Source organism: Balaenoptera physalus (assembly GCF_965194825.1).
Source record: "Balaenoptera physalus genome assembly, chromosome: 14".
In the NCBI taxonomy this organism is placed as follows: domain Eukaryota; kingdom Metazoa; phylum Chordata; class Mammalia; order Artiodactyla; family Balaenopteridae; genus Balaenoptera; species Balaenoptera physalus.
Genome location: NC_138893.1, coordinates 86,052,471 through 86,073,399, shown reverse-complemented (window position 1 = coordinate 86,073,399; position 20,929 = coordinate 86,052,471). Strand labels below are relative to the sequence as shown.

At 54.6% G+C, this 20,929-nt stretch overlaps 1 protein-coding gene across 5 annotated transcripts in view; it reads left to right on the top strand.

Moving 5' to 3' along the window:
* ADAMTS14 (ADAM metallopeptidase with thrombospondin type 1 motif 14) overlaps positions 1–20,929 on the top strand; it is a 92,726-nt gene that overhangs the window by 62,704 nt on the left and 9,093 nt on the right. For all 5 annotated transcript variants that reach the window (XM_082424410.1, XM_082424409.1, XM_082424412.1 and 2 more), the window contains exons 7-17: positions 296–401; positions 2,117–2,260; positions 2,918–3,050; positions 4,474–4,587; positions 6,894–7,042; positions 8,981–9,156; positions 11,423–11,556; positions 11,919–12,042; positions 13,033–13,113; positions 17,600–17,763; positions 20,313–20,481. In XM_082424410.1, coding sequence (XP_082280536.1) covers positions 296–401; positions 2,117–2,260; positions 2,918–3,050; positions 4,474–4,587; positions 6,894–7,042; positions 8,981–9,156; positions 11,423–11,556; positions 11,919–12,042; positions 13,033–13,113; positions 17,600–17,763; positions 20,313–20,481 — 1,494 coding nt within the window. The remainder of the gene's footprint in view (positions 1–295; positions 402–2,116; positions 2,261–2,917; positions 3,051–4,473; positions 4,588–6,893; positions 7,043–8,980; positions 9,157–11,422; positions 11,557–11,918; positions 12,043–13,032; positions 13,114–17,599; positions 17,764–20,312; positions 20,482–20,929) is intronic.

The following is a 20,929-nucleotide window of genomic DNA, read 5'->3' as shown; positions in this document are numbered from 1 at the left end:
GCTGGCGGGATGCAGCTCGGAAGTCGGCCGTATGCAGGCTCGGGGTGACAGGCACAGAGCAGGCCAGGAGGGAGGGCGGCAAGCCCTAGGATGTGGGGGCAGCTTGGCCCAGGAGCTGTACCGCGGGTGCATACACATGGGGGGCGCGTTGGAAGGATCCTTCTTCCTCCAGGGACCCTCCGGTGGTGACCAGGTCCGGACGTCCCTGCGGTGGCTGGCTCGGCACAGACCTCGTCGAGTCCTACCTCACCTGCACGTGACCTCTCTCTCTGCCCTCTCTCCCTCTCCCTGGCAGGGTATGCGCCTGTTACTGGCATGTGCCACCCCCTGAGAAGCTGTGCCCTTAACCACGAAGATGGCTTCTCCTCGGCCTTCGTGGTGGCCCACGAGACCGGCCACGTGTAAGTGGCACCGAGGGGCGAGCTGTGCCTTGAGCTCTGAGGAGGTCTGCGGGTGTGGGAGGCTTCGCCCCAGTTTGGACTCCCTTCCCAGTGTCCAGGGAGATGCCAGAGGAGCTGCCCCGATGGGGAGGGAGCCCTGGGGCCCAGACAGCAATTCTGGGCCTGCCTTGGGCCCAGCCCCAAATCCAGGGCCTTGGGAGGCCAGATGTGGCCCTGCCTTTGGCAGGTCAGTAGCAGTGTTGCCTTATAGGCAGTGCTCTGCTCTCTGGGTGGCCTCTATTCCTCCATCTCAGCCACACCTCAGGGCCCTCCCAGTGCTCTGCGATGGAGCCCTGGCCTGAGTCCATCGTAAACAGGGGCACTTAGACCCAGGCCTCGGGCCAAGCGGGTGGCGGGCTTGTGTGATCCTCGGGCCCGGATTTGGTTGAGAGCATGTTCATTCATTCATTCAACCAGTATTTCTTGAGCACCTGTGGTGTGCCAGACCCTGTTCTAGAAACAGGGCTGCAGTGGAGAATGGGACAGAAAAGCACGCAAGAAGCTACGTGCTGGGAGAAAACAAATAATCCACCATCCAGTGTCTGGTGGTGACATAGACCTGTCACAGTCACGTCTCCTGGCCTTGTCTGTCCACAAGGGCAGAGCTACAGGACCCGCCCCCAGCTTGCCCGCCCCCAGCCCACACGCAGAGTGAGGGCTGTTTTCTGCAGCTGGAAGGACATGGGAAGGAGAGCAGTGGGCCAGTCCCGAGGGCGAGCCTGCCATCCGTGGTTGGCCATGCCCCTCTCCGCATCTGCCTGCCCCTGCAATTTCATCCCAGCCTTGCCCCTCACTGGGTGGGTAGCACCTCCTCTCTGGGGCCTCCGTTTCCTCATCTGCAACACGGAGGCTGACACCAGGGAAACCTCTGAGGGCCCTTCCTGCCCTGGCAGCAAAGCTTCCACATATTCTGGAGCTAGGAGTTTGTCTTCCTGTATGTGGGGGGCAGGGCGTGTCCACTTTTCGCTCACAGAGCCCCTCCCTATGGAGAGACAAGGTCAAGCTTAGAGGCCCATGTGTCTCTCTAGTGGTCAAGGCCAGATGCAGACACCTGGGAGTGTTTAAGAATTTAGAACCTTTGGGCTTTGGTGTTAAATACTAACTATTAAGAGCAAACTTTTACATTTAAACTATCATCATGGCAGGTAGGTACCACACACAAAGCTCTGTGCTGTGTACCGCGGGGTCTAGGAGAAGCTAAAGAGGCTGGCACCCAGGGAGGGTGCAGTAAGGGAGGTCTAACTGAACAGAATGAAACTGGTCCTTGCACGTGAGACCTTGGGTCTGGAGGGAAGACAGTGCATGGCGTGTGAGTTGTTAACGGTGGTACAGGCGTTCCCTGCTGTGGGAGGGCAGCCCACAGGTAGGGCGGCCAGGAAAGGTGTCCTGGGGCCAGAGTGGGGCTGGAGCTGACCTCGGAAACTGTGAGGACGTGGGTAGGGTTTGAGGAGGGGGCAGGAGGGCAGAATGAGTCCAGCCCCATTGGGGGGCCAGGCGGGGTCTCAGCTTCCATCCAGAGGGGTGGCCCTCTCCACTGCATGGTGGGGAAACTGAGGCCAAAAGTCACAGTCTGAAGCCTGGTCAGGGCAGGGTCTCAGGCCCACCTGCTCATCTTCCCAGGGGTGGGCTCCCTGGGCACGACTGAGGGCTCCCCTCTGTCCTCCCCCACCCTCTAGGCTCGGCATGGAGCACGATGGTCAGGGGAACGGCTGCGCGGATGAGACCAGCCTGGGCAGCGTCATGGCGCCCCTGGTGCAGGCTGCCTTCCACCGCTTCCACTGGTCCCACTGCAGCAAGCTGGAACTCAGCCGCTACCTCCCGTAGGTCACCTCCACCCTCTGGGCCGGGATGGGGAGCAAGCGGCCTGCCACTCCGTCTCCCCCAAGTCATCTCCCCTCCTAACACCATCCTACTCCTGACACATGCTCAATTCTGGGTTTGCTGGTCAGCTCCTGGGGCTCCGGGGACGTGGAGGCCCAGGACGAGCATTAGACTCAGGAGCTCAAGGCCGAGAATGGGCGCAGAGTGGATTTGGGTGGGACGGCTGCCGGCAGAGATACTGTCACTAACCTCATGCAGCAGCCGGCCGGCGCCCAGTGTACGTCCTGCACGGCGGGCTGACTCGTCTTCTTCTCTCAGTGCAGTGAGCCCTCAAATTGTCCACAAACCAACCCTTAATCTGGGCCATGATGTGTCTCTGTAATGCGGGCAAAACAGGCCCCGTAAGGAAGCCACAAGCTGAGTGCCTAATCGCAGTCCTGGGTGCCCTTGCCCTGGAGCTCCCAGACATGGTCGTGGGTGGAAGCGAGGGGAGGGCAGGGCAGCCCGTCCTCCGTGGACAACACAGCTCCTGGCACAGGGCAGCGGGGGCTGATTCCTGCAGGCCTTCCTTGCTTGCTTAACACCCCCTCCTCTGGGAAGGGAGAGCTTGGGCATTCCTTTCCCCACCGTGCTCACCTCCCTGCCTCTGCCGGCAGCTCCTATGACTGCCTCCTTGATGATCCCTTTGCGCCTGCCTGGCCCCGGCCCCCGGAGCTGCCCGGCATTGACTACTCAATGGACGAGCAATGCCGCTTTGACTTCGGCACTGGGTACCACACCTGCTCAGCGGTGAGTTCCCACGGCCTCTGCCAGCTGGATGCCAGGTCAGGTCCTCCTGGGATGCAGGCTGGTCATTCACAGAGCACCTTAGCCCAGGCAGGGTGACCAGGGCCCAGGCCCTGCCACTTTCTGCCATATCCCCGCCCCACCCAGTCCCACAGAGGGGTGGGGGGCCAGCGTGTGTGGTGGCTGGAGAATGCCTGGAAAGATGGGAACAGAGAGGGTGGGCCACCGCTGGGATCCTGGCTGGGCTGGTCACCGGGGGAGTTTATCTGTCACGTGGCCCATGTGTCAGATCAGGTGCTGGGCTCTGGCCTGGTGGAGAAATACTTGCCACCCTCTGCTCTTTGGGCATTTGGCAGGATGTTTTGGGCAGACTTCCCACACTGGTAAAGTTCTCCTGTGCCCCATATAACCTCTCTCCAAGGGGTCAGTTGCATGCTTCCCCAGCCCTCCCCCACCCCCATCCCGTACTTGAGGAGATAGATACAAGGGAGCAGAGAGCCCTGTCCCTACTCTGCAGGACAGGGCAGGGGAGAGCCTGGAGCCTGGCGATCAGCTAGAGCCACCTAGGAGAGAATTGAACAGCTGCTAACCAGGGCCCAGGCGGAGGCTCAGAGACGCGGACATCCCAGGGCAGGGGGCTCTCTGAGGGGTCAGGCCTTGGTGCCTCGAGTACCTCAAACCACCCCCATCCAGGAACGCAGCCGCCTCCTCAGCTCTGCAGGACTAGAAGGCCCTGTGTGTGGCCACCTTGCCCACTGCCCAGGCCACACTGGAACACCTGGTCTCTGCTTTGGGAGTGGAGAAACATCTGGGATATGGGATTTCAGTGCCCAGATGCTGTGTTTGTAGGACACTAGTCTGGCCAGCAGGGGATGATAGGAGAGAAAAGGAAATTGGGGCTTTCCTGGATAGTCTGAAACAGAAGGGTGCCAACCTCTGGTGTGGCTGGGTGAGATCAGAGGGAGGTGGGAGTCCTGACCTTGCCTGGGTGCTGCAGGGCCTGGGCTAGACTGGCAGCCCTCTCAAAGCCCCCCACAGGCACAGAGCTCAGTGGGTATCAGTGGACCCAGCCTCCCCAGAGCCTCAAGCCCTGGTCCCTGCTCAGTCACAGAGTGGCCTCTGCAAAGGCAGGGAGGGAGGCCTGGGGAGGGAGACCAGAGGCGTGTGGGCTGTGGCTGGTGCCTCTCCTCGGTGCCCTGTTGGAGAGAGGAGGGGTCGCCGAGGCCAGTGGCGCTTGGGGTGGGGTCGAGCTTCTGTGCGCACGGGGCTCTGGCTGGACGGGCCCCTCCTGCCTCCCTCGCAGTGTTCTGGCCCCAATGCCCACCACACCCTCCCCTCTCTCTGTCACTGTCCTTTGCCCCCTGGACAACTCGTCAGAGCTGGGGAGCTAGTCCGGCCCAGTGACCCCGTTGCCCTTGCCGCGCAGTTCAGGACCTTCGAGGCCTGCAAGCAGCTGTGGTGCAGCCACCCTGACAACCCTTACTTCTGCAAGACCAAGAAGGGGCCCCCGCTGGACGGGACGGAGTGCGCGCCAGGCAAGGTACCTGCGGGCCGGGGGCTGCAGCAGGAGCGCCTTCCCGGGGCGCAGGCCCCACGGGAGACCCGCCTCGCCGCTGAGTGTGGATATGAATGCGTGGCGGGGGGCTGGGGGAGGGCTGAGGACAGGAGCCAGCCTCGCGTGCGGGCAGATGGGCAGGGAGTCCTCGCGAGAACTCACACACACGCCCTCTCCTCTCCGGCACCGCAGTCCTTGGCTTCTACAGCAGCAGAGTTTGTCCTTGTCTCCCAGCCCATCGGCAGGAATGCTTACTGCCATTTGAGGAGAATGCAGCCCAGGCAGGTTAGGGAACATGTGGAGGTCAGACAGAGGGTGATTGGCTGAGAAGGGGTGAAGGGAAGATTCCAGGTGTTCTGCCTCCTCCCCCTGCCCACCATGCTGTTTCTTGCCCCTCTCCCCCAAACCTGCCCTTTCATGTACTTCCTGGGGTGTGTTTGCACCCTCTTGTGTGTGTGGGTGTCAGGAGGACCCCGGATCTGAGAGCCCTGAGCTGAGGTCTGATACCCACCTCTGCTCTATCGCTGGCCCTGCCCCCCCCATCTCTGTGTGGTGACCTTGGGCCATTCATTGACCCCTGCTGAGCCCTGACCAAACATCCTTCCCACTCCTCAGGTTGTTGTGAAGTTGTGAGTCACGTCAAAGCAAATGCGAGAGCTTGGAAGAAGCAGGGTGCTGCCCCCAGCAGCCTGTCCTCTGCCCTCCACCCTCTGCCCTCATCTGCTCTTCCCATTCTCATCTATAAATGGTCTGTCCCTTCACAGATGTGTGGGGCTTCCCATGGCCTTGTACAGGCCCTGTGGGCTCCAAACCTGGAGGGCTATTATCCTGGAGCCTCGGGTCTACCTGCTCCAGGTGTGTTCGAGTTTCCAGGCCCTCTCCTATCACAATTTCACATAAGAGTTAATCAGTGGCTCTCAGTTTTGTCTGCATATTAGAACCATCTGGGGAGCTTTAAAATCCCCCACACCCCAGAACAGGGAGTGACTGCAAATGGGCACAAGATATCTCTTACGATGGTGGAAATGTTCGAAAATTGGATTGTGGTGATGGTTGCCAAATGCTGTAAATTTATGAAAAGTCATTGAATTGTACACTTGAAATGAGTGAAGTTTATGGCCTGTAAATTTCAGTTGACCCTTGAATAACACAGGTTAGGACTGCATGGATCTGCTTATATGCGGATTTTTTTTTTTTCAACAGTGAATACCACAATACTACCAATCTGTGGTTGGTTGAATCTGTGGATGCAGAACCATGGATATGGAGGACCGACTATAAGCTATATGTAGATTTTCAGCTGCAGAGGGCAGGCACCCTTAACCCCTGAGTTGTTCAATGGTCAACTGTATAGTGCTTCTTTTAAAAATTACCACTTCTTTTAAAAATCCCTACCTCTAGAGAGTCTGACTCAGTCTGGGGTGAAGCTGAGGCATCCAGAGTTCTTAAATGTTCCCCAAGTGACTCCAAGGCTGAGAACTACTGAGTTATCTCTTGAAAAAGACCCAGAGCTTTGCTGTATTTCTTACCTATGGCCCTACAGGAAAAGGGAAGGGGGTTAACTTTGGTTGAGCCCTCCTTTGTGCCTGGGCTTGTGCTGAGGGCTTTGTAAGTGTTGCTGCTTTCAGTTCTTAGAACAGTCCCATTTAACAGGCAAGTACACTGAGGCTCAGCAAGGTGAAGCTATGCCAAAACCACACATAGCTAGTAGTGGCCGAGCTGGGATTCAAACCCAGGCCTCTTGGACTTGAGGCATATGCTCCCTCCACTGCATGGATGGACCTCCCGGGTGGCTGGCTTCCCTCCCATGAACGTACCTGCCTGGGGCCCCTGGATGGTGATTTCAAGGTACAGAGCCAAGATCAACTCTAGATTGTGTGGGAAGATTGTGTCTTCTCTCCTTTATCAGCCCTTTGTTTCTCTGGGGGTGGTAAACCAAATAATTCCACAGTTACTGTCATCATTAATAATACCATCTGCCGTTTTTGGAGGGCTGTGTGTGCCAGGTGTTATCTCATTGAATGCTCACAGCAGCCCTGTGGGCAGGTGCTGTTATCGCCATGGTACAGTTGAGGAATAGGATTAGAAAGGGGAGCCCTTTGTTGAAGGTCCCTCAGCACACGGTAGGGGTGGGATTCTGTGTGACCCTGAGGCTCGTGCTCTTAACGTTCCTTTTTCTGGGCTCACCCGTGGTGCCTGCCAGCTGTGCCGTGTGCCCGGTTGGGCACTTTCTATGGCAGGCTAGGCAGCGGTGGCCCTAGGGTGACCTCGCACCCTCTGCTCCATCCCAGTGGTGCTTCAAAGGTCACTGCATCTGGAAGTCGCCGGAGCAGACTTATGGCCAGGATGGAGGCTGGAGCTCCTGGACTAAGTTCGGGTCATGTTCACGGTCGTGTGGGGGCGGGGTTCGATCCCGTAGCCGGAGCTGTGACAATCCCCCGTGAGTGCACTTGGCTGAGGTGGGCAGGGCAGGGGCCCGAGGGGGTTGGAGAGGGAGTCTCTGGGGGGCAGGGCACAAGAAAGAAGGTCCCCTGCAGGTGGCTGTGTATGTAGATGACGGCCCAGAATTGTTGGGGGCGCCAAATCACTTCCACCTGGGTCTGACATCTCCCTTTGTGTCTGACTGACATCTGAGAATGGGTCCGAACCAGTGATTCTCAGATTCTCGTCTGCGGAGAATCTGGGTGGGCCCAAGGCTTGGCCAGTTTAACAAGCCCTCCTGTGACCCTGATCCTCCAGCTAAACTTTGAGAAAACACTGATCTAAATGTTCACTAGCCATGTCTTGGGAGGATAAATTCCCCAAGTTTGTTTCCTACTACATGAAGCAAAACTTCCTTCAATTTTTCTTAACTTATCTCTTTCTGACATCAAGTCCCCCCCTCACTACCCCCTACCCATATGTCAGCATTCTGGGGGAATAATCTATTTCTCCCATTTACCCCCTCTGTGGGGATCCCCTCCCATGGTTTTGGAACCGATGAGCACCAGCTTTTTATGGCTTTCGTCTCCCAAGCTGAAGCAGCCTGCTTAGAACAGCTTCATGAGAGATGGGGGCTGGCTGGGGCCGGCTGTGTGGGTCAGCTGTCTCCACGTTCAGTGATTGTGAACCTCTGTGGGGCAGGGCCGGTCCCACCCCTCACAGTGCTGAGTGATGCGATGGGGACCTCAGAACGGCAGGGTCCTAGGATCACAGAGGCTCGGTGGTGGTCACCCTCCCTCCAGCATCCCCAGGAGTGGTCCTTCATACTCTGCTGTGTACCTCCAGGGATGGGACGCTCAGTGCCCCCTGGAGCAGCCTATTCCTGTGACTGACCCTTTACAAATATGAGCCAAAATGGACAGCCTTGTAACTTCAACCTGTTGGGGGTATGAAAGCCAGGTTAAAGAAAGGCACGGTGATGCCCACTCTGGATAAACCACCTCCCAGTCATGACAGATAGTTATCCCCTTGATCAAAGCTCCCATTTATTGAACTCGTCTATGATAATAACTATTTTTATTTTATGAGGCTTAAATGAAGTATAATCTGTGCACTGTCAACACCATGCCCAGCACAGATTAATAGACAGCTGCTGTTATAATTACTCCAGTGTATGGAGCACTTTCTCTGTGCCAGATGGGGTGCTAAGCACTTCCATGCATAAACCCACGTAATCCTCCCAGCACCTCTGAGCAGAGTTCCAGTAACCTTGTTCACTTGGGTACTTTGTATCCATAATCTTACCGAATCCTTTTAATTTAATGGGGAAGAGAGTACAGATTTAAATACCTTTTTAAAATTTATTCTTCACAGACACACCAGGAGGTAGGTAAAATACGAGCCGTTGTGGTCCCTCCTTTAAAGCAGAAATTAAGGCACAGCAAGACTTGGGGTTAGATTTAGCCAGGTCTTCTTACTCCAAATCCAAGTCTCTTTTACCACTCCTCAGTTTATTATGATATTAAATGGAAGTGGATGCAAATAGGAGCAGTTGAGTCATTTATTGAGGGCCTACCATATGTCAGGAGCTGTGTAATGGTTGGAAGAATATACAAAGATGAATCAGATTGATTTCTCTTCTAGCCCAGTTGGAGGGGGTTAGTCATTCCCTCCTGTCTTCCTCCCTCTCCCTCCCCCCATCTTTTGCCCCCTTTCTTTTGCTCATTCTCTCCTCTCCCCCATCACACACACACACAATAGGTGGCATATGCCTGAAGGGACCAAAAGGCTCTGAGCTCAGCAGTCCTCACAGTGGGGGTTCCTCTCTAGTTTGTAAGTTAGTGGAGCCCCTTTTTATGCTACTCTAAAAGGCTGGGCTACCCCAGGTCACCATGTGGGAAGCCTGGCCCCACCTCCAGCCTTTCCAGCCAGCACGGTCTCTCTGCGCTTGCCCCAGCCCAGCCTATGGAGGCCGCCTGTGCTCGGGGCCCATGTTCCAGTACCAGGTCTGCAACGGCGAGGAGTGTCCGGGGCCCTACGAGGACTTCCGGGCCCAGCAGTGCGCCAAGCGCAACTCCTATTACGTCCACCAGAACGCCAAGCACAGCTGGATCCCCTACGAGCCGGACGACGGTGAGCGGAGCCCTGCTCCCCACGCCCACCCCCTGGCCTTGGGCATCTGCTGGGTCCATGTCTTCCCAGGCAGGGCTTCCCATGCCTGGCCCACCAGTGAAGGTGGAGGGACAGTGGTGGCACCAAAAGGGATATTGCAGTCAGCAAGCTTGCCATACGCCTTTGTGCAGGCCTTTGCACTGTGTGCGTTGGGGGAGCCACAATCCTCATCACAACCATCCTTGATTTGTAGGCTTATGCTGACCGTTTTCTGTCAGATGCAAGGACAATGTCTTGAGCAAGGGTTACTTGGCCCAGAGGTACCGGCTGGCAGCAGTGCTGGCTGTCGGGGTTGGTGCCTTTTGGACATGTCCTTACCTGTGTGGAAGGCCCGGTACAGGTGCGGGTGCCCCTCGCTTTGCATAACCGGCTTCCTGAGAAACTTTGTCCTGTTACATACCATGTTTTTAGGTTTTACTGATTGTGCTACTGTTTCAGTAGTTAATGAAAATGATTTGAAAGTCAGGCCAATGAGAGTCTGTGGGATCCTCCTACTGACCCCCTACAGGCTACCCTGGACACAGGTCTCAGGACTCACGCGGAGGGTCTGAATTTTGGGGCCAAGCCAGTGCCTATCTGTTTTGGAGCATTTCTAGTGATGGCTCTCGTAGCAGCAGAGAGAACCCAGTGAAGGGCTGGATTAATGCCCTCAGGCTGGAAGGGCCTTTAACAGTCCTCTCAGTCTACTTTCCCCTGCCGGCCTCTCCATGGTCCTTCCATAGCCTGATGCTTACCCCCTACCGTGTAGCCCTCGGCATCAGATGGCACCGATCAGAATGGCCTTTCCTGAGCCCAGGGCCACCTCTTCGTAGCCCTGGTTCCAGAGTATCAATTGCAAGACCCTCCATCTTCAGCTCACATTTAGAATGACAGTCTTCAAGTTGGAAGGGACCTTGGAGGCCTGTGTATTGCCTGCCAGTGCACAGACCCCTCCAGAACATGCTTGTAGGGAGTGTCTTCTCCCTGCTTAGACTCCTCCTAGTCTGGGGAGCTCACCACTCCCGTGCCATTGTCGGCTGGCTTCCAGGGCTGCCCAGAAACCCACCTGCCTGGGGTGCACTGGTCAGGGTCCTGCCTGTCTTCGGGAGGGATGCAGCCCCCCACCCTTTAGCCCCTGGCCCAGGTCCCACCAGGAATATGACTCCCCCCCTCTGCATGAAATCCAAAGTAGTATTGGATGTTGTGGCTCTGGACTTGAGTCCTGAGTGCTGGGGCAAGACGTCACCAGGTATCCTGGGAGCCCAGGGATGAGGAGCAGGGAGCCAGATGGTTCCTTACAGATTTTGCTTTGGAAGCCTTGCACATCCATCCAGACGCACACAAGCTGCTGCAACACGCGGTGGAGAAGGGCTGCAAGGCCAATGGGGCATCTGGACTTTGGGTTTTCCCAGGACTTTTAGACAAATTCCAGGAAGTTAGCTAAGCCCCAACCTCCCTTTTTCTAAGAAACACAGCAAGTGTTTATATGTTCTCCGGAACCTACTTTTGTAGGACGTTAATAGCCTTGATTTGATTGTTAGAACTAGAAAGGATCTCCCTCCTTCCCTCACTGCTGCTCTGTTTTGTAAACCCAAACACAGACCACTGTTCTGCCTTACTTTCATGCAGCCTTCTAATGTTCACAAGCATGGTAAGATTCACCATCATATGTGTGACTGGTGATGTGTACGTAGAGGTCAGAGCAGGACTCAAGCCAGACTGCCTGGGTTAGAATCCTGGCTCTGCCACTTACTGGGTGGCTGTATGGCCTTGAGCAAATTCCTTAACCTCTCTGGTCCTTGGTTTCCTCCTCTGTAATGCTACTTCCTTGGGGGTATTGAGAGGCTTAACTAAGTTAATTCACGAAAAGCATTTAAAGTTGTACAGTAAGAATGTAAAAAGGTTTTAGAAGTCTGGCACATAGTAAGCTTTCATTAAGTGTCGGCTTATTATTATTGTTATTATTATTTTATCACTTGATGTTTCTTAACAACGTGATGTGGCATTTTACTGATCAGGCGTAATAAATAAGGAACTGAGGCTCAGAGAGGTCAGATCATTTGCCCAAGGTCACATGGCTCATAAGTGACACAGCAAGGATTTTAAGCCCAGCTCCACACCTAGCTCTCCCCCCCATTGCCCAGAGCTGGCCCCTGGAACTTCCTGTTCAGGCCAAGCGTTAATGTCGGTCTAGGCCAACCCACTTTCTCCGAGCCCAGCGGGCTCAGTGTGGTCCCTTTCCCCACAGACGCCCAGAAGTGTGAGCTGATCTGCCAGTCAGAGGACACAGGGGACGTGGTCTTCATGAACCAGGTGGTCCACGACGGGACTCGCTGCAGCTACCGGGACCCGTACAGCGTCTGTGCCCGCGGCGAGTGTGTGGTAGGTGCCCCCCTCCTGGCCGCCCACTTCTGCCGGCCCCGGGAGACTGGGGGGCTGCACTGCCTCCTCCTGCTCCCTGGGAAGACAGGCTTCGCCTCCCCTTCCTCACCCATGACACCCCTTGGTCCTCAGTATGACCCTAGGATGCTGGAAAGGGGTTACTGCCCAGCCCCATTCGAGGGGAGAGGCGTGGCCATGTCTAAGACCTTAACCATGTCACACGACGAGTCCAAGAACGCCTCTCGGTCCAGGGTCCTCTCCTGTCAGGGCCTGGGGACTGAGGAGGAGGCCAGGGGCTGCCGACCCGGGGGTGGTGGTGGGGCACGGAAGCCTCTTCCCGCTGACCCCATCTCTGGCTTCAGCCCGTCGGCTGTGACAAGGAGGTGGGGTCCATGAAGGCAGATGACAAGTGTGGGGTCTGTGGCGGTGACAACTCCCACTGCAGGACTGTGAAGGGGACTCTGGGCAAGGCCTCCAAGCAGGCAGGTGAGCAGGTTAGGGCTGGGGGACCACCAGGAGGGGCTGGGGTTCTGGCCCAGCTAGCGTCCCTAGAGCCCGAACCATCCCTTAGGTGGGCCCTCCCTCCTTGAGCCGGGCCACAGTTCAGGGTGGGGAGGGGGGGGCCCTGGAGTCTGTCTCAGACCACAGCTGCCCCCGGCTGTGGTCCCTCATCTTCAAGGCGTGCTGCGCCTGCGCTTGGGCTCAGGAGCTCAGAAGCATTTCCTGCTTGGCACTGTGTTGTCCTAGGAGCTCAGCCGTCTCTTGGCCTGGAGCTGTTAGTGGGAGTGAGGGTCCAGACAGGAATGTAGATGAGGCCCAGGCTGGACTGGTAATTTCCTTTTCGCTCTTCTCTCTCACTTTTTTTTTTTTTTTTTTTTTTTTTTTTTTTAAACTGAAGTGCTTCCTGCTTTGAACTCTTGGTACCTTAGAGTTCCTTGACTTCCCTCCCCACCTCCAATCTGGACACACTTGCTGTTGAAAAGGGCCAGATATTAGTCCTTTACACTTTAGTGTGAACTAGATTTATTTCCCCTTGGGGCGTGTTTCAGCTTTGCCATGCCTCTCCTTGTTGGGGGAAAGTTGATTGCTCTGAGAAAGGTTAGTTTTCAGGCCTCGGATTGGGAGCATCATGGGGGCCCCCCATGCTGGATCTTCATGGCTTATTTCATCTAAATCTCTACAGTGGCTTAAAGTGTGAGAAGAAAGAGGGGAGGGAAAGTCAGGAGAGAAAAGGAGGGTCAAGAAAGTGGCAAATAATAGGAACTAACACACACACAGAGCCCAGTAGTATTTACAGAGCGTTTTAAGCTGTATGAACTGTGGTCCTCTCAGCACCTTATGGAGAAGGGCCCATTCCTATTTTACAGACAAGGAAACTGAGGTTCCTGGGTATCTGTGAGGAGAGGGGGTGATGCTGGGCAGTGGGGCCACCAGCTCAGGATGCTCATGGTTTTTCTGGATCCTCCTCTGTGGCAGGAGCTCTCAAGCTGGTGCAGATCCCAGCAGGTGCCAGGCACATCCAGGTTGAGGAGCTGGAGAAGGTCCCCCACCACATTGGTGAGTGCTGGGGTGCCAGGAGATGGGCAGCCAGGCCCCGGGACCTGCCCTCGGGTGTGGGGGAGCTGGGAGGGCAGGGGAGAGGATTCTAATGCAGAGGGCGTTTCATGAGTTCGAATAATGGGAGAGAACCCTTTTTTATTGATTGATTGATTTTTATTCATGTTGAAATGGGAACCTGCTCCATGTTCAAATATCAGAAGGTATGAAAGGAGATCCAGTGAAGATTCCCTCCCAGCCCACAGACCCCATGGTCAGTTTCCTTCCAGGGGCAACCACTGTTAATTTCTTGTGCACATAGGCACATAGGTACCTTTTAAGGGTAAACCATTTTCATAGAATGTATTAGTTAAGTTTTGCTGTATAACAGTATAACATAGCATCCCCAAACTTAGCAGTTGCACACGGCAAGTGTTTATTTATTTTTTATTTATTTATTTATTTTTGGCTGCATTGGGTCTTCATAGCTGCGCGCGGGCTTTCTCTAGTCGCGGCGAGCGGGGGCTACTCTTCGTTGCAGTGTGCGGGCTTCTCATTGCGGTGACTTCTCTTGTTGTGGAGCACGGGCTCTCGGCGCATGGGCTTCAGTAGTTGTGGCATGAGGGCTCAGTAATTGTGGCTCACGTGCCCTAGAGCACAGGCTCAGTAGCTGGGGCTCATGGGCTTAGCTGCTCCACGGCATGTGGGATCTTCCCGGACCAGGGCTTGAACCCGTGTCCCCTGCATTGGCAGGCAGATTCTTAACCACTGTGCAACCAAGGAAGTCTGACACAGCAAGTGTTTATTAGCTCCAGGTCTGTGGGCCACCAGTTTGAGCTGGGCTCAGCTAGGTGCTTCTTCATACTCATCTGCCTGGACTCACTCATGCAAATGCAGTCAGCTGGTGGGTCTGTAGGGACCTGGTTGGTACTGGCTGTCAGCTGGGTTCACAGGGGTGATAGTCTGTCACATGGTCCTCAGGAGTAGCAAGAGCGGGCAAACGCTGGTGTGCAAGCACTTTGCAAGTCTCTGCTTATGTCCTGCTTTCTCATGTCCCAATGGCCCAAACAAGTCTCTTGGCCAAGCCTAGACTCAAGAGGTAGAAACAGACTGTCTCTTGATGGGAAATGTGGTATGTCACAGTGCAAAGAGGTGAGCATACAGGAATAGGAGGAATTTGTAGCCATTTTTGCAGTCTACCACAGGGACCCTTCAATTATTCTTATTGTAATGATACTTGAGCATGTAGTCTCTAAGCTAGATGCCTACCCGTTATACATATAGCAGTTATATAGTTATAAAGCCAAGACATTAAACATGAGAGCCCCCAAATCAATCAATAGAATTCAAATTAAGAACATAAATATAATGGGGGAGATTTTTGTGTGCTTCTTTGCTCTGTTGTGTTTTTGCTGAAACTAAATTGGCCCTCAAAAAATGAACATGTCCAGAATAGGCAAATCCATTGAGACAGAAAGTAGATTAATGGTTGTCAGGGGCTGGAGGGAGAGGGAAATGGTGAGTGACTGCAAATGGGTCTCAGATTTCTTTCGGGGGTGACGAAAATGTTCTGGAATTAGACAGTGGTGGTGATTGCACAGTCACTGAATTGCATACTTTGAAAGGCAGAATGGTTTGGTATGTGAGTTATATCTCAATTTAAAACACGTAAGCATGGTTTGGAGGAGGCTCCTAGCGAGCAGGTGGGCAGAAGGCCGCTGCCCGCACGTTGGGCTGTGGCTGGGTTCCCCCACACTCGTCTGTGCTCAGGCTCCTTACCGAGGGCATGCGGGCTGTGATGTCACTGGGCCTCGGCATGTCCCAGAGGCCGCTCTTACCCACTGTGCCCACCAAGTCACCCTGCTTGTCACCAGCTCGTCATAAACACGAACCCAAAACCTGACGTCTCTGAGCAAGCTTGTATATTACAGAAGTGCTGACTTTTCATATTTTTAGGTTATTATTAAAATAATACAAAACATTTTTAAAGTCTCCTGGAGAACTTGCACTCCCTGGAGAATACATCTGCATTAGCACAGCTGTAAAAATTCCTAACCTGCTCTGGAGGGCACCTGAGTGTAGTCCAAGCAGGCATAAGGCACAAGGGGAAACTGATGCCCAAAGTGGCTTGTGGGCCCTCTATGCGCCCTCATTCACTTGCGGGGTGAGCCAGTCTGGGCCTGGGTCTCCCATCTTCTAGCCCCGTGCCCCTGCCAGCTGTACCTCTGCACGGGGGGTGTGAGACGGGAGGGCTTTGGCTTGGCCGCCTCCCTGCCCACTTGCCTGTCTGGCTGTGAGAATTACACCTTCACAGGGGCAAGCAGAGAAGGTCATTTACCCCTGGAAGAGGGTGGTTGCTTACAGACACTGCTACTGCACCCCTACAGATGATTCCATAATGTCAGCAGCCCCTTGGGCCCCTGGCCAGCCCCTTCCACCCACGGCCCCCCCACCCCGCTCATATGTCCAGCCCTTCCAAGGAGCTAGATGGGCTTGTAGGCAGCAGATGGGCTTCCGTGGAGGTCGGGGCAGAGGCTCCTAGCACCTGCGGCAGGCTCTGGGCGGGCACACTTGCTGTGTGTTTATGGGGTGAGGGTTAGAGCTCTCCAGGAGCCCGGCGGGGAGGGAAGCAGAACTGAGACCTGTCGTCGGCACGGGTTGTGTGATTATACGTGTGTGAGATCCGCAGCGGCCCTGGTGTAAATGTGCAGAATGTGTATGTGGGCGTGAGTGTGTGTGTGCCCGTGTGTGTGCACACGCGCACTAACAGTGTACGTACTCTCTGGAGGAGCCCGGGACAGGTGGCAGCCTTGGCAGTGAAGGCCAAGGCCCTGTCCAAATGTGTCAGGCGCTCCTGGAATTTGGGGGCATGAACTCTGAAAGGAAGTGAAGGGAAGAGAAGCCGTGCTGTTAATATCCACCGTGTGTGGGGCTTTGAGCTGGCACTTTCCATTCGTTATCTCGTTGGAGCCTCACGGTAACCCTCTTGTCATCCCATTTTGCAGTTGAGGAAATTGAGGCTCCGAGAAGTTAAAAGAGTTGCTGGAGGTACCGAGTGGGTCAGTGGTAGGATCTGGGCTCAGAGCTGGTAGGAGGTGGTGGAGATTCCAGCCCACCACCCCCAGGAAGGCGGGGTGTACATCCAGGGACCAGGGACAGCAGTGGTCGTGAGCTGTGGAGGCAGACAAGGGCCTGAGGAGATGCTCCGCTCTAGCCCGGAGGGTCTGGTGATTCTGGGGGCTGACAGAGATCAGGTCGCGGGAAGGGAGGGGGCGTCTCTCCTCCCACTCAGCAGGGAGGCTGGCCCTCCGGAGAGCTGGGCTGCCGGCCTCTGTGTGTCCAGGACAAACCCTTGCCCCTCTCAGGGCCTCTGATTCCCCATCTGGGTTAATAACAGCACCAGCCTCAGGATGCGCGTGAGGATCCCACTGAGGAGGGAGCAGAGCGACCGGCATGTGGTTCATGCCCTGGATCCTTAGCTCTTATGTTATAATGACACCAGGTGGGGGCAGCCCGGGGCTCCAGAGCCTTTGCCATCCCCACCTGGCTGGGGGCTCGGGTCCCAGGGTGCAGCCATCCTCTGACCCCGATGCCTCCAGGTGAATGAGGCTGTGACTCGGGGGCCTTTGCTGGGGTGTCTGCACTGCACACCTTCCGCCCGCCGGTCACCCAGCGCCTTTCAGTTACAACTTGTGAGTCACTCGCTGACTGGGACTTTAAGGGGGAAAAATGGACAGATATTTTTTATACTCCCGCTCTGTGCCAGGCCCTGTGCTGGGCCGAGGACACTGAGATGGAGGAGATACACTGACAGGCTATGGGAGAGACAGGATGTCTGTAATTGCAACAGTGCTGAAAGTCAGGTGCTGATTTGATGACAGTAATAGTGCCTACCATTTATTAAGTGCCAACTGCATGCCATGCACTCTGCCTAGTTCTTTATATATATGAACTCCTTTAATTGTCCCAAGAGCCCCGTGGCAGGGTAGGTGGGCAAGGGATACTGCGATTATCCTCATGGGGCAGCAGCCCTATGAGTTAGGTAGAATTATCATTCCCATTTTACAGATGGTAAAACTGAAGCAACACAGGGAGGCTAAGTAACTTTCCCAGATCAATCTGGCTCCAGAGCCTGTACTCTTAGCCTCTATGCTCTGCTGTCGAAGTTGTAGGGAGGGCAAATCCCTGAGGACTGGACAATCAAAGAAGGCTTCCTGGAGGAGGGGAGAATTGTGCTGAGCCTTAAATGTGGGTGGAGATTAGTCAGGCAGGAAGAAGGGGAGACAAGGTGAGAGGAATGGTGTGCGCCAGGGTCCAGAGGCAGGGGTGCTATGTGGGGGCAGTGGGATGACCCATCCGACGGGGGAAAGGCTCAGGTGGGAAGGAGTGACAGGTGGGCAGGGAGCCCCTAGGGGCCCACTGGGATGGCCTTGAAACCCCTGAGGTGTGGCTGGTGCTCCTGTGGGGAGGGGAATAGAAATCTGTGTTACCCTCTCCCCACGGCCAGTGGTGAAGAACCAGGTCACAGGCAGCTTCATCCTCAACCCCAAGGGCAAGGAAGCCACGAGCCGGACCTTCACTGCAATGGGCCTGGAGTGGGAGTACGTGGTGGAGGACGCCAAGGAGAGCCTCAAGACCAGTGGGCCCCTGCCGGAAGCCATTGCCATCCTGGTGAGTCCCCACCCTGCATGGTGGCCCCTGCCCACCCCCGCTTGCTGCCCCAGCCCAATCCCCTAGCTCACCGTCTCTGCTGCTGAGCCAGCGCAGGCCTGGTGGAAATCCTCCTGTTCTGGTGTCTTCAGGAGCCTGGGCAAGGCCAAGATGCCCTCTGTGCTTCAAGGCTGGCAGGATGGCAAGTGAGGAGGAAAAAAGAAATGGTTGTCTCACTGTCTGATCAGAGATGCCCCACACAGGGAGTCTGTTCTCCTTAATACAGGGTCAGAAATAGGGCCCAGGAGGAGCTGGAGGGACCTGGGTTGGTTTCCCCATCGTTCTGCCACCATCCGGTATCCAGTTGCATTATGGCTTTGCCAGCAAGTGAGTCCAGGAGTCCGGTGGCCTGTGGCCCAGGGGTGCTGTCTGGCACTGCCAGCCTCCTGAGAGGGGGATGGGGCCACTGTCCCAGCTGAGGCCCACCTCTGCCCACACCCCCTCTTCCTAGACCATAAGCCAGGGCTTATGGAGCAGGGATTGTTAACTCAGGAGACCAGACCGGGAGGGGCTCTGTTGGCACTGGCTGGTGGCAGGGAGACCTTCTACAGGCTTTGTTCCTGGTGCTACCCTCGTTAGTCAGGGAGGTCCTAGAGGGCAGGGTCTGAAGCCTATTGATGTCAGCATATTAATTCAATCCAGCACGTGCTTTCTACTCACCCTATATTTGCTGTCCACCCATACACCCATGGCTGATTAATTTTCAACGAGAGTACCAAGACCATTCGGTGGGAAAAGGAGAATCTCTTCAACTAATGGTGCTGGGACAACTGGATATGCACATGCAGAAGAATGAAGTTGAAGCCCTGCCTCACACCATATACCAAAATCAGCTCAAGATAGAGCAAAGCCCCAAGTACAAGAGCTAAAACCATAGAACTCTTGGAGAAAAGAGAGGGATAAATCTCATGATCTTGGATTCTTAGATATGATACCAAAAGCATGAGCAACAAAAGAAAAAAAGAGATAAATTGGTCTTCATGGAAATTGAAAGCTTTTGTACATTAAAAAAGACGTTTTTAAGAAAGTGAGAAGATAACCTGAACAGACTGGGAGAAAATATTGGCAATCCTATATCTGATAAGAGTCTCTATTGTAGACCATCTTCCAGAGTCAGGCAGTGTGGGTGCTCTGGTGAGCAGGACAGACCAGCAGACATGGTTCCTGCCTTCATTGGAACTTAGGTGTGTGGGAAGGAGAATCACCAATGGGCACACAGGCTGTTCTCAGGCCTGGCACACAGTAGCTGCTTAGCTTGAGTTTTTTGTTGTTGTTGTTAAACATCTTTATTAGAGTATAATTGCTTTACAATGTTGTGTCAGTTTCTGCTTTATAACAAAGTGAATCAGTTATACATATACATATGTTCGCATATCTCTTCCCTCTTGCACCTCCCTCCCTCCCACCCTCCCTATCCCACCCCTCTAGGTGGTCACAAAGCACCGAGCTGATCTCTGTGCTAGGTGGCTGCTTCCCACTAGCTATCTATTTTACATTTGGTAGCGTATATATGTCCATGCCACTGTCTCACTTTGTCCCAGCTTACCCTTCCCCCTCCCTGTATCCTCAAGTCCATTCTCTAGTAGGTCTGCATCTTTATTCCCGTCTTGCCCCTAGGTTCTTCTGACCATTTTCTTTTCTTTTTTTTTTTTAAGATTCCATATATATGTGTTAGCATACGGTATTTGTTTTTCTCTTTCTGACTTACTTCACTCTGTATGACAGTCTCTAGGTCCATCCACCTCACTACAAATAACTCAGTTTCGTTCCTTTTTATGGCTGAGTAATATTCCATTGTATATATGTGCCACATCTTCTTTATCCATTCATCTGTTTATGGACGCTTAGGTTGCTTCCATGTCCTGGCTATTGTAAATAGAGCTGCAATGAACATTTTGGTACATGACTCTTTTTGAATTATGGTTTTCTCAGGGTATATGCCCAGTAGTGGGATTGCTGGGTCGTATGGTAGTTCTATTTTTAGTTTTTTAAGGAACCTCCATACTGTTCTCCATAGTGGCTGTATCAATTTACATTCCCACCAACAGTGCAAGTGGGTTCCCTTTTCTCCACACCCTCTCCAGCATTTATTGTTTGTAGATTTTTTGATGATGGCCATTCTGACTGGTGTGAGATGATATCTCATTGTAGTTTTGATTTGCATTTCTCTAATGATTAATGATGTTGAGCACTGTTTCATGTGTTTGTTGGCAATCTGTATATCTTCTTTGGAGAAATGTCTATTTAGGTCTTTTGCCCATTTTTGGATTGGGTTCTTTGTTTTTTTGATATTGAGCTGCATGAGTTGCTTGTATTAGCCTGAGTTTTGCCATGTGGCTACGGGTCTGAAAGGCCTTGCCAGTGCGTGCTCAGTGCTGCCCCCTCCTGGCTCTCACTGGTTCTGCTTCTGACCCCACATCCTCCCCTTTGACCCCTCCTCCCCGGTCCCCCTATACTGGCCTTGCTTCCCTGCTCTCCAGTCCTTTGCCACCTCGTATGTCTCCCCTCAGGTGCTCCCCCCAGCTGAGGGCGGCCCCCGCAGCAGCCTGGCCTACAAGTACGTCATCCACGAGGACCTGCTGCCCCTTATCGGGAGCAACAATGTGCTCCTGGAGGAGACGGACACCTACGAGTGGGCACTCAAGAACTGGGCGCCCTGCACCAAGGCCTGCGGAGGAGGTACTGGCTTGCCTGACCGCAGATGCCTTGTGGCAGGAGCGGGAGGGGTCGGGGGCCTGACATCGTCTCCACTTGGCGTGTCCCCAGCTCGTGCCTCAGTTTCTCTTGAAGGTCTCTGGGGTGTGGCAGGGTGCCTGGGCAGGGCCTTGGGGCTGGGCTGGGGGTGCCAGAGCAGTATCCGGGGCAGGACCTCTGCCCTGTAAGGGCTCACCAGCTGCGTGCAGAGACAGCAGCCCACGTCCCCACCTGTGCTTATACCAGTGACACCTGAGATGGGCTCACCAAGGAAGCCTTCTTCAGAAAGTGGCTTGGGGAGGGGAAGGTGCAGAGGCACAGAGGGAGGGGGGATCGGCTGCAGTCTCTCCGGAGCTCACTATCCCTGAGGCTCTGGGCAGGACAGTGGGGGCCTGGTGAGACTGACCCCCACGGCAGGCTGTCCTCCCTTCAG